Source organism: Halyomorpha halys, unplaced genomic scaffold (assembly GCF_000696795.3).
Source record: "Halyomorpha halys isolate HHAL.00 unplaced genomic scaffold, Hhal_1.1 Scaffold34.1, whole genome shotgun sequence".
NCBI classification, from domain to species: Eukaryota; Metazoa; Arthropoda; class Insecta; order Hemiptera; family Pentatomidae; genus Halyomorpha; species Halyomorpha halys.
The window spans coordinates 1,253,645-1,267,403 of record NW_027105031.1 but is presented as its reverse complement, the minus strand read 5'-3'; the positions used below and the strand labels follow the sequence as shown (position 1 = coordinate 1,267,403).

General features: G+C 33.2%; 3 protein-coding genes across 6 annotated transcripts in view; 1 reads left to right on the top strand and 2 right to left on the bottom strand.

Moving 5' to 3' along the window:
• The window catches only part of trc (Serine/threonine-protein kinase tricornered), a 334,990-nt gene that overhangs the window by 318,242 nt on the left and 2,989 nt on the right, over positions 1 to 13,759 (bottom strand). The gene's annotated exons all lie outside the window — the stretch shown is intronic.
• LOC106685842 (alkylated DNA repair protein alkB homolog 8) lies at positions 5,975 to 8,919 on the top strand. The gene has a single exon (XM_014428793.3). It carries the CDS (start codon positions 6,085 to 6,087, stop codon positions 7,852 to 7,854), a length of 1,770 nt encoding a protein of 589 aa, XP_014284279.1. The 5' UTR covers positions 5,975 to 6,084; the 3' UTR covers positions 7,855 to 8,919.
• Positions 9,042 to 11,051, bottom strand: Rad17 (Rad17 checkpoint clamp loader component). Its single transcript, XM_014428934.2, has one exon. The coding sequence runs from the start codon at positions 10,797 to 10,799 to the stop codon at positions 9,393 to 9,395; it is 1,407 nt and encodes a 468-aa protein (XP_014284420.1). The 5' UTR covers positions 10,800 to 11,051; the 3' UTR covers positions 9,042 to 9,392.

Sequence of the window (13,759 nt, the reverse complement as noted above, 5' to 3'; positions counted from 1 at the left end):
GGAGTTTTCTGGTATGAGAATGTGATGGCGTCCGGTTTTTGTGGGTTGATGTATATGTTTAAGTCTCGTAATTTGTTAGCGATGAGTTGGGCTGCTGTTGCATCCTGGTCCATGGCCTTGTCTGCATTCATGCTTGCCGAGTTATGCCATCAGAATATGCAGAGATTTAAACATCGTAAAATTTCATCCCAACTATGTGGGCAGTATATATATTAAATAAAACTGGCGCAAGTACTGAACCCTGGAGAACGCCACAAGTGACGGGCATGGGGGTGGAGATTTCAGTTTTGACCCGGACTGAGAAAGTCCGATCACTGATATAGGATCCAACAATGTCGGTCAGTAGATCCGGGAAATGGTGAAGCCTGAGCTATTGAATTAGTGTAAAGTGGGACACAGAATCAAAGGCCTGTGTACAGTCTAGTGAGATCATGGATGGCTGTGACAAGGTTTCTATTGAGGTTGTTTGCTGGATCCCTTTGCAGTTTGGCTACATTGTGGTAGCAACTCACACCACGCGAGAACCCGGTTTGTTCCAGGTGGAACTGACTTTTATTGAGACCAGCTCGTCTACAAATACATTTGAGTCAGCTCATCAAACTAGTCGATTAGCTTATATGAGTTGTACAGCTGACTGTAACTCCCCCCCCCCGCCAGTTTACGAACAATCCTCGTTAACTGACACTGTTCAATATAATAACATACAAAAAAAAATATATGAATAACTATTTACAATAAAAACAAATTCCTATACCAACAGCACAGTCCAAAAGGAACTCACAAGCTCACCAAAAGGAAAAGCTATATACATAAATTAAACTACAAAATAAAGAAAAAGACTCCTGGTACAATAAAATGAACAACACAAAATAAAATAAAAAATCCAAGTCACAAATAAACTAAAAATAAAAAAATAAATTTCTAGTGGAGGCGATATGAGAACACTCCAGTCTCTATATAGCCATTGCTGGAAGTTTTAACTGTTCAATATGGACAGTTCTCCGCTTTTTAGGTTTTCTGATAATTTCTATTGTGACAATATTATTTTCCCTAATGATTATCACTCTGAATGGGCCCTCCTATCACGGTATCTTCTTATTCCTGTTAGAATCCAACTTACTATTTACGATCGTTCTGATTTTGAACTCTCCCTCTTTGATCTTAAACTTTTCCCGAGCCACCCTCCTAGTTATTTTCCTTTTTAATTCTTCCCCGTGCTTTCTTCCATAACTTTCTTCGAGCAATGTGGTTATTGAGTATTTCCTCTCCGTACGCTGTTATGGCCTTATAGTTCCGCCAGTCTCCGTGAAGCCCAAAGAGGACCTCAAATGGCGAAAACCCCGTAATTGCATGTACGGAATGATTATATGCCTTAGAACCTGGTTTATCCTGTTCTTCCTCTGTAAGTGTCCACTCCCGCAGGAATTGCCTGGACAGTTCCCCGGCCTCTTCTTGTAATACACTTACTGGTATTGCTCGAGACAACCAATCAGCACCCACATTTTCTTTTCAGCGTTTATATATTTTTCTATATTATTCTGTGCGAGGAGCTCCTTCCAACGCGTTATCCTAGCCGAAGACTCCTTCAACTTTCCCAACAATTGCAGGGGCCGGTGATCCGGTTGTACACTCAACCTTCTGCCTAACACATAGGGCCTAAAGTGGTCAACAGCCCACACTATTCCAACGAGGTCTCTTTCCCGACTTCGTCAAGCGTCTACTCGAGTACGCCACAGGGCGATCTCCCCCTTCACACTCCTGAGACAAAACCACTACCAGTGCATACTCACTCGCCTCTGTTGTAATAGTGAATTGGCGAGTAAAGTCTGTAAACGCAAGCACCGGCTACCACTGCAACTTCTTCATACACTGCCTGATGTTTTCTTCCACCATTGGATTGATCATCACTTTTCGTCCTTTCTTCAGTAGAGTTGTGTTTGTTGAGTGGGGCGAGGTACCCGGCCATTTCTGGCACAAATCTCCTGTAAAAGTTCAAAGTCACCAACAACCTCTGAACTCCCTTCACATCTCTAGGCTACCTTCCGTATAGCTGCGACTTTATTCACATTGGGTTTCACTACCTCCCTGAAAATCGTGGGGCCCAGAAAACTAATTTGTGCCTGCCCCAACGATTATTTTTTTCGTGACAGTTTGAGCCCAAATTGTCTGATTCTGTGAAAAACGCTGTGTAAATGTTATACGTGTTCATACTCGTCTTACTGAACACAAGTAGATCATGTATATAAATCTGACATACAGATTCGTCAGTTCCCCTTAAAAAATCGTCCATTAGGCGCTGAAAGGTTATGGGAGCATTTTTGAGTCCAAACAGCATCATTGTAAATTCGTGGTGGCCCCTCTCAAATGTGAATGCCGTCTTATGTTGATCCTTAAAGTGCATTTTAATTTGATGATATCCGGCCTTCAAGTCCAATGTGCCGAATACCAAAGTGCCCCGCTCAGCCCGTCCAAAATGTCTTCTAATCTGCTGATCGAGTACTTCTCATCAATGGTATGCTCGTTGAGCTTCCTGTAATTTATCACCACTCTGTACTATTCAGTAATTTCATTAGGCGCGCTCTTCTTTTTTTTACCGCCCACCCACAATGGACTTTTGTACGGGGATATACTACCTTTAATTATTTCTTGATGTTTTAAACTTTGGAACTCTTCCAGGGTGTGGTAATATAGCGCCTGCGAATACCTTCTCTCTTTCACATAAGGGACCTTGTCTTGTTTAAGTGTGATCTCATGGACCGTCTTTCCAGTTGCTCCGTTGTCTTCTTCTTTAAACAAAATGCGAGATTTGTCTACGCACTATGTACGACAGACATCCGCCTAAAAGAAGACAGATATCACAGATGCACCACTCTAAGATTAACATATTGACACATTTATATGGAAAGGATACAAATGGGTGATCAACTCTTCTTGCTTTATCACATTAGCTTCTCCCATGGCTGTAATATTGTGCGGATTTATTATCCATTGAGAAATTTAGAGATCCTCAAACCTATTAGTAAAGTCGTTGTGTGATGCATCCAAGTGCGTGAAAAACAATAAAATTCATCGTCTTGAAGCATTTCTGGTAATTTTGACAAATGTGGATAATGTGAATATTCTTTTCTGTTTAAAATTTGTTTATAAAGGATAAGTTCACCCACAAAGGCCGATATTATTGATTTGGTTTTAATCAAATTGAGATCGTCACCCTCAGCTACAAATTAACTTTGTTAAACATACCAAAGATATGAGTGAAGTAATAAATATCTGTTTTACAATCGTTGAGTTTTTCCTTCAAATTCGGATCTTTTTCTTATAAAAATTTCAACACAGATTCCAAATAGCTGAAAATCTTGCTAAGCAAGAGCCTTTTGATAGCCACCGAACTTCAGAGTTCAGAAGTAACCGAGTAAAGACTTCGTCGCTTTCCACACATAGCTGAGCAAATAACCGAGAATCCAAAGAATGGCTTCGAATCTTGTTGACATATTTTAAAGACTAGAGCAATCTAGGACTAAGATTTTCGCTACTAAATGCAATCTGTGAGTCAGGCACTGAATGATAAGTACCTCACGCAGTTGACTCAATAAAACCACGATGAGGACCAACCAGATGGTGCACCATCAGTCGCAATGGAAACAATGTTCTTCCACGGAATAGCTTTGTCGGTAAAAAAACGTAATGGCTGATAAAATAAGCTGCTCTCCAATAGTGTAGGGTTTCCCAGACTTCGCTATTAGTAAAGATATATTATAGAACGCTAGCAAACTATCAACGTCTTGCATAGGTGATGACGCAAACATCGATCTTATGGATAACCTTTTCTCTTGTGTTTCTTTAAGTACTTGATAGAACGACAAAGGCTTACTTTTGTTGCCAGCATGTATTCTTGATAAGTGGTCCTCCATTTTTTAAAACTTCATGGCATCGCTACTGAATACCTTTTCACGTATGATCTTACTCATTATTAAATACCAATCAGCGTAAATACGTAAATAAAGAAAATTGAACATTTATAATATTAGGTAACTACTCTAAAGTAATTTCAAAAAATACTTAGAAAAATATAAATACGTTTTTTAGGAGTTACGCAGTTACTTTTTCGTAAACTGTAGAAATGTATGGTCATGCTATGAACGCGCGTAGGTAAATAACCACTTTGTAAATTTCTTTTTCAATCACTTTATTTAACTACATAATCACTTTGTGATCTCTTGAAATAAATTAATAAATGAGTGTAATATCATTCAAGCTCCAATTTCAAAACGCAAATGAACTTTCAACCTAAGGGCAAGGACTATATAGGTTGTTATATAGTAAAATATCAGGAGCATGTTTGGACTTGAATTTGATCGTGATTTTGTTCGTGTTAAATCGCGTATATGTGTCAAATACAGAGGAAGTCAAAACGAGCCTGTAAGACTTGTGTCGCTGATGCTGATATATCGAGCTTGACCACGCTTGTTGACTTGCCATGTTTTCACGTCATCTCGTACGAATTTGTGCTTATCGACTTGAGTTTTTAAAAAGTACAACAGTGATACTTCCTATTACAATATTAGTCATTCTTATAACAAGTTGATACACGTAGCACAACTTATATAGTATCTTAAAAGTTTCAAATAAGAACGTGTATTAATTAATAGGAATCGATTTTTAAACCCCGTAGTCCCCCAAAATCAGTTTTCGTTTATGCCGACCCCTGAAAAACCTATTTCACTATGTAATGTCTAACTTAACTTCGTATTTTGTTTCTTTATCTAATATTATGGTTTCATATTTCATTAGTTACATATATTTTCTTTCTCTCAATTTTATTTTTTCTTTCCATAATTTTAATTTTTAAGTTATTAATAAACTAAAATATTCACATTCCATTGCATTATATAACTTCACATTTGTATTTTATTTCCTAAATTATGTTGTTTTTACTTACTTGTTCAATTCATTATATTTTCCACTTCTTTCATCACTTTAATTTTATTAATTTCATTCTGTACAATTATTTACTTTATGTCATTCTGTTTATATTTTATTTTTTGTATTCATTGGTAGTAATCTTGTTTTTTGTTCTTAGCCCTAATGAAGAACTTTTAGTTAGAAACTCTAGCCGAAACGTCAGCACGACTAAATAAGTTATTTCAACTTATTTGTGTTACGTTTTGACTGCACACCCAACCATTTCCTCCTCTTAAAAAAAAGCATAATTTATATTCCGATCATAAGGGCTATTAATGTATTTTTACCATAAGTTATCATCATATTCGTCCCAAGGATGGTTTAAACCTATTTAACTCAATTTTTAGGCAATTCGACTTACCTAGTTTTTCACAACCACCACAGATATATTATCAGTATATCTAATTCACAATGATCTGAATGGGACCAAATAAATTGACCAAAACACCTCTCGACCACCATGATTCATAGAAACAAATGTTTTCTAAGGAGCTTTATTGATAAGAAATAATACAACTCAAATACAGTAGGTTGCTATAACACACAGCATACTAATAGATCTTACAAGCAGGTCTACCGATTCTCTCGACCATACAATCCCGCTCAGCACATTGAAAATATCCGTTTTACCCGACAGATACCAGCTCTTGGAGAATCGTTATAACAATAACTGTACTGTCGCACTAGCTCTGGCGTGATAGTTGATAGTTCAAATAATGTCAGTGAAGCAACTGTAACGTTAACTATCTCATCTATACGCCTTAACAATAAACAACCCTACAGTTTCTGTTATTGCGGCAAAAGTTTTAGCCATTACCACGGTGTAGCTATTTGATAGTTACAATCATGACAGCATTCGCTGTTACTCAAATTTAAAAAAAACTATTAAATATTCACTTAACCCAATTACATATTCATAACACTTCATTAAAAAATATAACAATCTTTTATTTTCCCTTTTATATTTAAATACCTCTTTGCTTCCTATCGTTCTTTTTGCTGGTTAGTTCAATGATTTAACACGTTAAAAACTTTTATTTTGATTAAATAAAAATTTTGTTCATAATAGGATGTTAGATGTTCAGACCTTCATAAATATTTGTTTGTAGTGTATTAAATATAATGTCAACTTTCATGGACAGAAAGAAGTGGAAAAAGACCAAAAAATATTCCAATATTTTACTAAAAGACCTGGAAATAAAGGTGACAAGTGAACCAAAAACAAACTTAGTTCTGTGCAATGCTGGACTGTTAACTGGCATTAGTGAAGAAGATGTAGTAAATTATTTCGGTCACTATGGTCAGATTGATAATGTAGTAATGGTCCCAAAAAAATCTTATTGTTTCATTGTATTCAGAGATCTGGATTCAGCAATTGATTGCTTTGCATCAATGACTTTACCTTCTGTTTCATCTCTCAGTAAAGATCCATTATATATTTTGTATGTGGAAGATGTGCCAAGCAAACATGATCTATATAAAAATTATTCTTGTATTCCCCCAGGGGTGATAATTGTTGAGAATTTTATATCTGAAATTGAAGAATTGTTATTATCTAACTCTTTCGATGTTAAAGATAATAGTGGCCAAGAGTTATCTCACAGAATGGTTAAGCATTTTGGTTATGAATTTGACTATTCCACAAACAATGTTAATAAAAATAGCCCTCTACCAGAAGGTGTTCCTGAAGAATTCAATTTCCTTAAAGAAAGGTTTCATGAAAATAATTTAAACAATTTGATTACATGGTTTCCTAACCAACTGACAGTGAACTGTTATTTACCAGGTCAAGGTATACCTCCTCATGTTGACACTCATAGTGCATTTGAAGATCCTATACTTTCTCTTTCCCTGTTGTCAGATGTTGTGATGGAATTTGAAAAATGTGATAAACAGAATAAAGCATCAGTTCTTATACCTAGAAGATCACTTTTAATCATATCTGGTGAAGCTAGATACTACTGGACACATGGAATAATACCAAGAAAAAGTGATGTTGTGTATGATGCTGTGATTGGTTTATGCACAAAATCAAGGGAAAAACGTATTTCTTGTACATTTCGTAAAATCAGAACAGGTAATTGCTATTGTAATTATTCTATAGCATGTGACTCTTACTTAAGTTCACATACTCAGACTCCTACAGAAGAAGCTGCGGCAAGAATTGAAAATGAATTTGTTCATAAAGTTTATGAGAATATATCTGATCATTTTTCATCAACCAGACATTCACCTTGGCCAGCAGTTCGTAATTTTCTCAAATCTTTAACTTTTGGTTCAATTGTTGTAGACATAGGTTGTGGTAATGGAAAATATTTTGACGTAAACTCCTATAATTTTCATTTTGGTGGTGACAGTTGTAATAAATTAAACTTAATATGTGCTGATAAAGGAATGGAGGTTTTTCAATTTAATTGTTTAAATGTGCCTTTAAAAGATAATGTTGCTGATGCAGTGATTTGTATTGCTGTTTTACACCATCTGTCTAAAGAATCACGTAGGATCCAGGCATTGAAAGAGATATTTAGAATTTTAAAAGTCGGGGGCCTAGCTTTGATTTACGTCTGGAGTAAAAAACAGAATTCCACTAGTTACGTGGGGAAGAATGCAAATAATGTAAACAAATCAAATTTTTCACCCACTATAAACAAATACAAAGATAAATCAGGTATTGTTTTGCCTATTCATTGTAACAAAACAGAATTTCAGCATATTGATGTTTTAGTACCTTGGACTTTAAGATTGAAAAACGTTGAAGAAACTCAATATTTACGGTATTATCATCTTTTTGAAGAAACAGAACTAGAAAAAATGTGTACTGAAATTGGAGGTGAGATAGTAAAAAGCTACTATGATGATGGTAACTGGTGTGTATTATTTAAAAAAAGTTGACTTATATTCACTACCTAATTTTAGAAATAAATAGAAGCAATGATGTAAGTTCAATTTGTTGAAAAAATTAGTACATTAATATGCCAATGAAAATGATGCAGGAATATTATTTTTAATTATCAAGAGCAGATCTAAAGGATCAAGATTAATCACTACTATTTAATTGACCCCATCTTTTTTTTAATGAATTACAGGGAAAATAAAAACTTAATTGACGAGAAATCCACTAAACATACGAGGAAAGAATAGTTTTGTGATACTTGGGCTATGATAAAGAATGAAGGAGAGAGCTATGACCATTAAAATTTAAGATTCTGAAGTATTATTATTCTTTGATGAATATCGAAGCAATCTAAAATATAATATATAATCAATATAAAAAACTTTTGTAAGATTTCACCAATTACTATACACTTATAGTAAATAAAAGTAATTGTAAATTACTTATCACTAAAATTTATATGAATGTTATGTAATGTTCTGTTTTAGATTGTAAATAAAAATACATTTAACTGAATAAGGATTATTGAATGTTCATTCCAGTTAAATTTTATATCCTATATAATAAGGAGATAATATACTATCAAATATATTAAACAAAAATACATGGAAATAATTAACTGTGGGTAAATATCAAGCAATATTTTTGTTAAAAATTAAATACAATTTTTATTCCTGATTGTTATCTCTCTGGTATAGATTTTATAATTCTGTCAGATCAGAATAACCACTTACCTCCAACAACTAAATGTAACTACAGTGGAATCTTGCTAATCTGAAGTAATTAAAACTAAGGGGGTTCCAAATTGAGTAAACATCCTTCCATATTTTAATATATAGCTTGTTTTTTATTTAAAATAAAAAATGTTGGAATTTTTAACTTGATTATTTAATCCTTACCATGTAGGGTGTTGATAACAAGGTTTTATTGAATATGAGGATTTATACACTACATAGATTACATAATACACATTTTACAACTACATAAAATCAAACCTTCAATTTCATATATAAATTTTTTTAAGGGGTGGTTCAGGTTATGGAATGGTCTGGATTAACGAAAGTCCATTTTATATCATAAAAGAACTACCCAGAATTGCCTAATATTTGCTATAATTATCATAAATGTTCTGAAAAGGATAAATTAATTGTTAACATATCGTTAATGAAGACATGAAATAACGAAATGAAAACATTTTTAAAGTTTATTAAATATAAATAAATATTCGTAATTAGTTCATTTGTTGGCTGAAGAATTATTTCATTAAAAATAAAATAAAAGTAATAGTACTGTAATGGCCCATACAGTCAGTTACTAGAGGGTAGATATGGAGAGATATTTTATAAATAATTTAAAATACTAAATGAATAGTAGGACAGCTAGTTTCTTAAGTATTAGCAATTAGTTCATTTGTTGACTGAACAATTATTTCATTAAAAAAAATAAATAAAGTAATAGTACTGCAATGGCCCAAAAAGGTATTAGAGGGTAGATATGGAGAGATATTTTATAAATAATATGAAGTACTAAATGAATGCTAGGAAAAATGTGCTAGTTTCTTTAACACATTTCTGTGCTCAAATTCTAAGTAAGGAATATTTGAAGCATATGGGGCTATATCTAATAAAATATCACTACCTTTCCATTGAGGATTAGCTGCTTCTAGTATATCTTTTTCTTCACTTAAAATAGTTTCTCGTTTGACTCTACTCTTGTTAAATTGTTGAAATTTTTTAATTGGTGCAGAATTTGATATCATAACTCCCTGTGCTGCAATAGATACACCACAACCATAAAGCATAGAACTTTCATTCCAGTCTTGAAGAAGAAGATCTGATAAAGCAAGGCTAGTTGCTGCTGCAGTTATATCATGAATAGATGAAAATGTATGTAAATAGTTTTCATGAAGCATACCAACAAATAAATTAGGACAGCTAGAAAATGACTCCGCAATTTCCTGTACATCATGAACAAATTTATTATTTTCCTTCTTTGCATACAGTACTCTCCCAAGTCCCTGGAAAATATCCATTTTATTATCACCAATAACATTCACATTGCTCAAAGCTACTGGGATTTTTGACTTTCCTCTTGATTTCTTCTTCAAATGTAAAGGTGATATTAAGGGAAAATGTTTTCCCTTAGCAAGCATGAAATGCAGCATTGTTATAGCATTTCTTAAATCTCCATTACATTTCACACTAATTTCATCAGAATAACATTCAGCTCGAGGGTTAATTTTGGAAATATCAAATGTTTTGATTAAATTATTAAGTGCAGTAGCAATACTTTTTTGAGTTATAGGATTAAAGTTAATATTCTTAATGCAGTATTTCTTTCGGATATGTTCAGGAAACAAACTCCGACACATAACATTATCACTGATGATGAAAGCTATTTTAAGGTTCTGAAGACCAAAAAACTTATCTAAGAATAAATGGAAAACAGGACTGTCACGTAAAAATCCATTAGGCACATCCTTAACAACAACTATTCGTCTAGAAGAAGCAAATAAAATGTTTGAATAACGGCAAGCTCGAAGCACAAATTCTTCAAAAATATCAAGTTCATTCTTATACAAGGAGTGATTGTCTGGGTCATATGGTAAAGATGCTGGAGAACTCCATTCTATAAAATCTATTTTTAATGATTTACATAAAACAGATAATGTTTTCAGTTTACCACAACCAGGAGGTCCTGTAATAAGTAAATATGCACTTTCAGTATCAATATTTTTCAACCAATATTCTACTTCTTCTATTTTTTTCTTATTAACAACTAGTTCATCTTTAGTTTTAGGGGAATACTTCGAAAGTTTACTAAAATTGGGTTGAAATGGTAATTCCTGATTTTCCTCTTTTTTGAAAGCTGAAGAATTATCTGTTTTCTGTCTTTTTTTAGGTGGCGCCAAGAAGTCTCCGAAATCAGGTTTAACCCAATCCATCACAACAATAATTTTTCAAAATATTAAAATGCCTAGAACTATTGACATACTAACTTTTTATAAACGCTAAATTCAAATTTGGTGAGCTTTTCACCACATAAAGGGCATTCATTAACGATTAGTTAAGTTGCCATATGATAGGAGATCCAATAAGTGAAAAATCCAACCAACATACCACATTTATTTATTGTTAGGCCAAGTTATGGATAATTTTCCAATATATATTAGAACTAATGAAGAATGTGGTTAGCTTCATCACTTGATACCATTGCTTTCGTTAGCGGTACATACAGTAAAATAAACAACTAACAGAATTTTTTCATTACCTAAGAGTAACTAAAGTGTACTAATTTGGTCAAGTGTATAATTATAGTAACACATTTGTAATAGCTTTCATCTTTAGTGAATGATAGCGCTTCACTAAAAGTAAGTAAGCGTTGTATGGTAATTAAGTCTGTAAAGTTAGTCATTACAGAGAATGGTAGTTGAAAGGACTTACGTTTTAACTTGAAACATTAAAACACTTTATATTTCTTGTCAACCTTATATAGAAACATTTTTAACACTTGCAAATACCATAAGAAGCAATATAACAATCATATTATACATTAATATTGACAAAGGGTAGGTTACCGATAGCACAGGACTTAAATGATTAAATATATAAACAATAAGACACTTTAAACTTAAAGTTTTACGTTTCAATATTCATAGAATAAAAAACTCGAATAAATGTAACCTTCATCCACCATCCACAGGTTTTCTCCGAGATCACAGGACCCGCTTTTGTTTTAAAAGATATGTATCCTACCATAAATAAATTGAAAGATCCTAAAAAATAAAACGATTTTAACAGACATTTTAGCTACCTTTTGAGGAATAAGAAAGGAAAAAAAACTCACTTTTGATCAAAATTAATATATTTTCAGTCAAATAATACGTTAATTTATGCTAAAGGACATTTAATATTAAGTATTAATTCATTGCTAGTGCATCTAGAAGGACTACAGGATCTCACAGAAAGCCATTGATACTATGTGTTCAAGCATTACTAATGTAAGACATTAGGTAGGGAATATTTAGCCTAGCATTAAGAAGTAGGATCCAGTTCCTCTGCAGTCAGACTCTAAAATCGACACTAATCGAACTATAGTTCTATAATCGAACAGAAAAAATAACACCTTCGACATCATCACAACGCTGTAGGGAATCAATCTCCAGACCCAGCGAAACACGAACCAATCTCCGGACATTATGTAGTAGCGATGCTATCTAAGATAGAAACGATTTGTCGTAGTATTCTGTTTGTCCTGAAATAACTTTTATTTATAATTATGAGAGATAGTTGACCGTGGATGATAAATGAGGAGAAGATGGTTGGGGGTGCGGTCAATGAAACACAAATAAGTATGACTAAATAAAAAAAAAAATAAGTTAGTCATACTTATTTGTGTTTCATTGACCGCACCCCAACCATCTTCTCCTCAACTTTTATTTATGATCTCCGGGCCTTAGTAGCCTTCATTTCTGGGAGGAACGTCATATTTTATTAACAGGAGGTGGTCGGTGGTGCGGTCAACAAATAAACCAAAACTTATTTATTTGGGCCGGCGTTTCGACCAGAATTTCAGGTTTTCATCAGGGATGCTCAAGCAGAGATTCTGACAAGAGTCACTCCTTAGAGTACAAGAAGAAAGAAGAAGTACAATAACAATCTATGCTTGAGCATCCCCGATGAAGCCCTGAAATTCAGGTCGAAACGTTGGCACAAATAAATAAATTTTTGTTTATTTGCAAACCACAACCCCCCCCCCATCATCTTCTCATATTAATTTTCGGTCAGCTATTAACACATCTTATTTTATTAATCTTCGTATCAACCTTCAATGTTTCAGTTATTTAAATTAACATGTAACTTTCAACATATTACTTGGTCTGAACAAGCATTATTAGACTTCAATGCCTGCTTCATCCATGCCGTGGGTCTTTTATAGTCCATCCCGTGGAAGCATGGTTTACTAAGTATCTACTGTTATTTACTTTTATATTTATTAAGTATCTACTATTATTTACTTTTATACCCTAGAATTAGTGCTACCAAATTTTCTATAAATTTTTATGTCCAATTTTATACTTAGTTTCCTACAATTCCATTGGTTTCGAAGATTTAATTTTCGGTAAAAAAATTATTCTGATCTCTCAATTATACTTTTCCATCTTAATCATGGTTTAAGAATATGACAGAATTTTCCAATTTTTTTTTTGGAAACCTACACTTTTTTAAAATCAGTAAAATTTAAATGTGTTGAATGTAAGATAAAAATATATTATTAAATACAAATAAAAACAACTCTCACGACACATAATAACAAATAGAAAACGTACAAGTTGATAAGTTACATATAACATTATTATTATGAGGTCATAAGATACGATAGTTCAACATCAAGACTGTTAACACCAATGTCTTTAGACATCACAGATTGTTAATTGTTGCGCATGCGCATAATGTTGATAGTACTACCAACTGGGAAGTTGCTACATCCAATTACTACATCGCAGTTGGTAGTACTATCAACATTCTTTTACATCATTTTTTTTTTTATTATGAGCGGGTGGACGCACCACAAACGCTCTTAAGCTACCTTGGCTACTCTTGTGCTGGATCTACACGATTACAACATTCCGCAAATCCAAGACATGTACAAATGCTTGGTAAACAAAGGAAGGAACAAACGGTATCCACACGTTTGTTCTTTCTTTTTTATTTTTTTCATTTCTTCTACATTCGATTTTTTTTATTATGAAAAGGAAGAACATAAATAAAGGAGAAATGAAAATAACAACAATATAGCTTGTAGATGATAAGAGTAACTAAAGTGTACTAATTTGGTCAAGTGTATAATTATAGTAACACATTTGTAATCGCTTTCATCTTTAGTGAATGATAGCGCTTCACT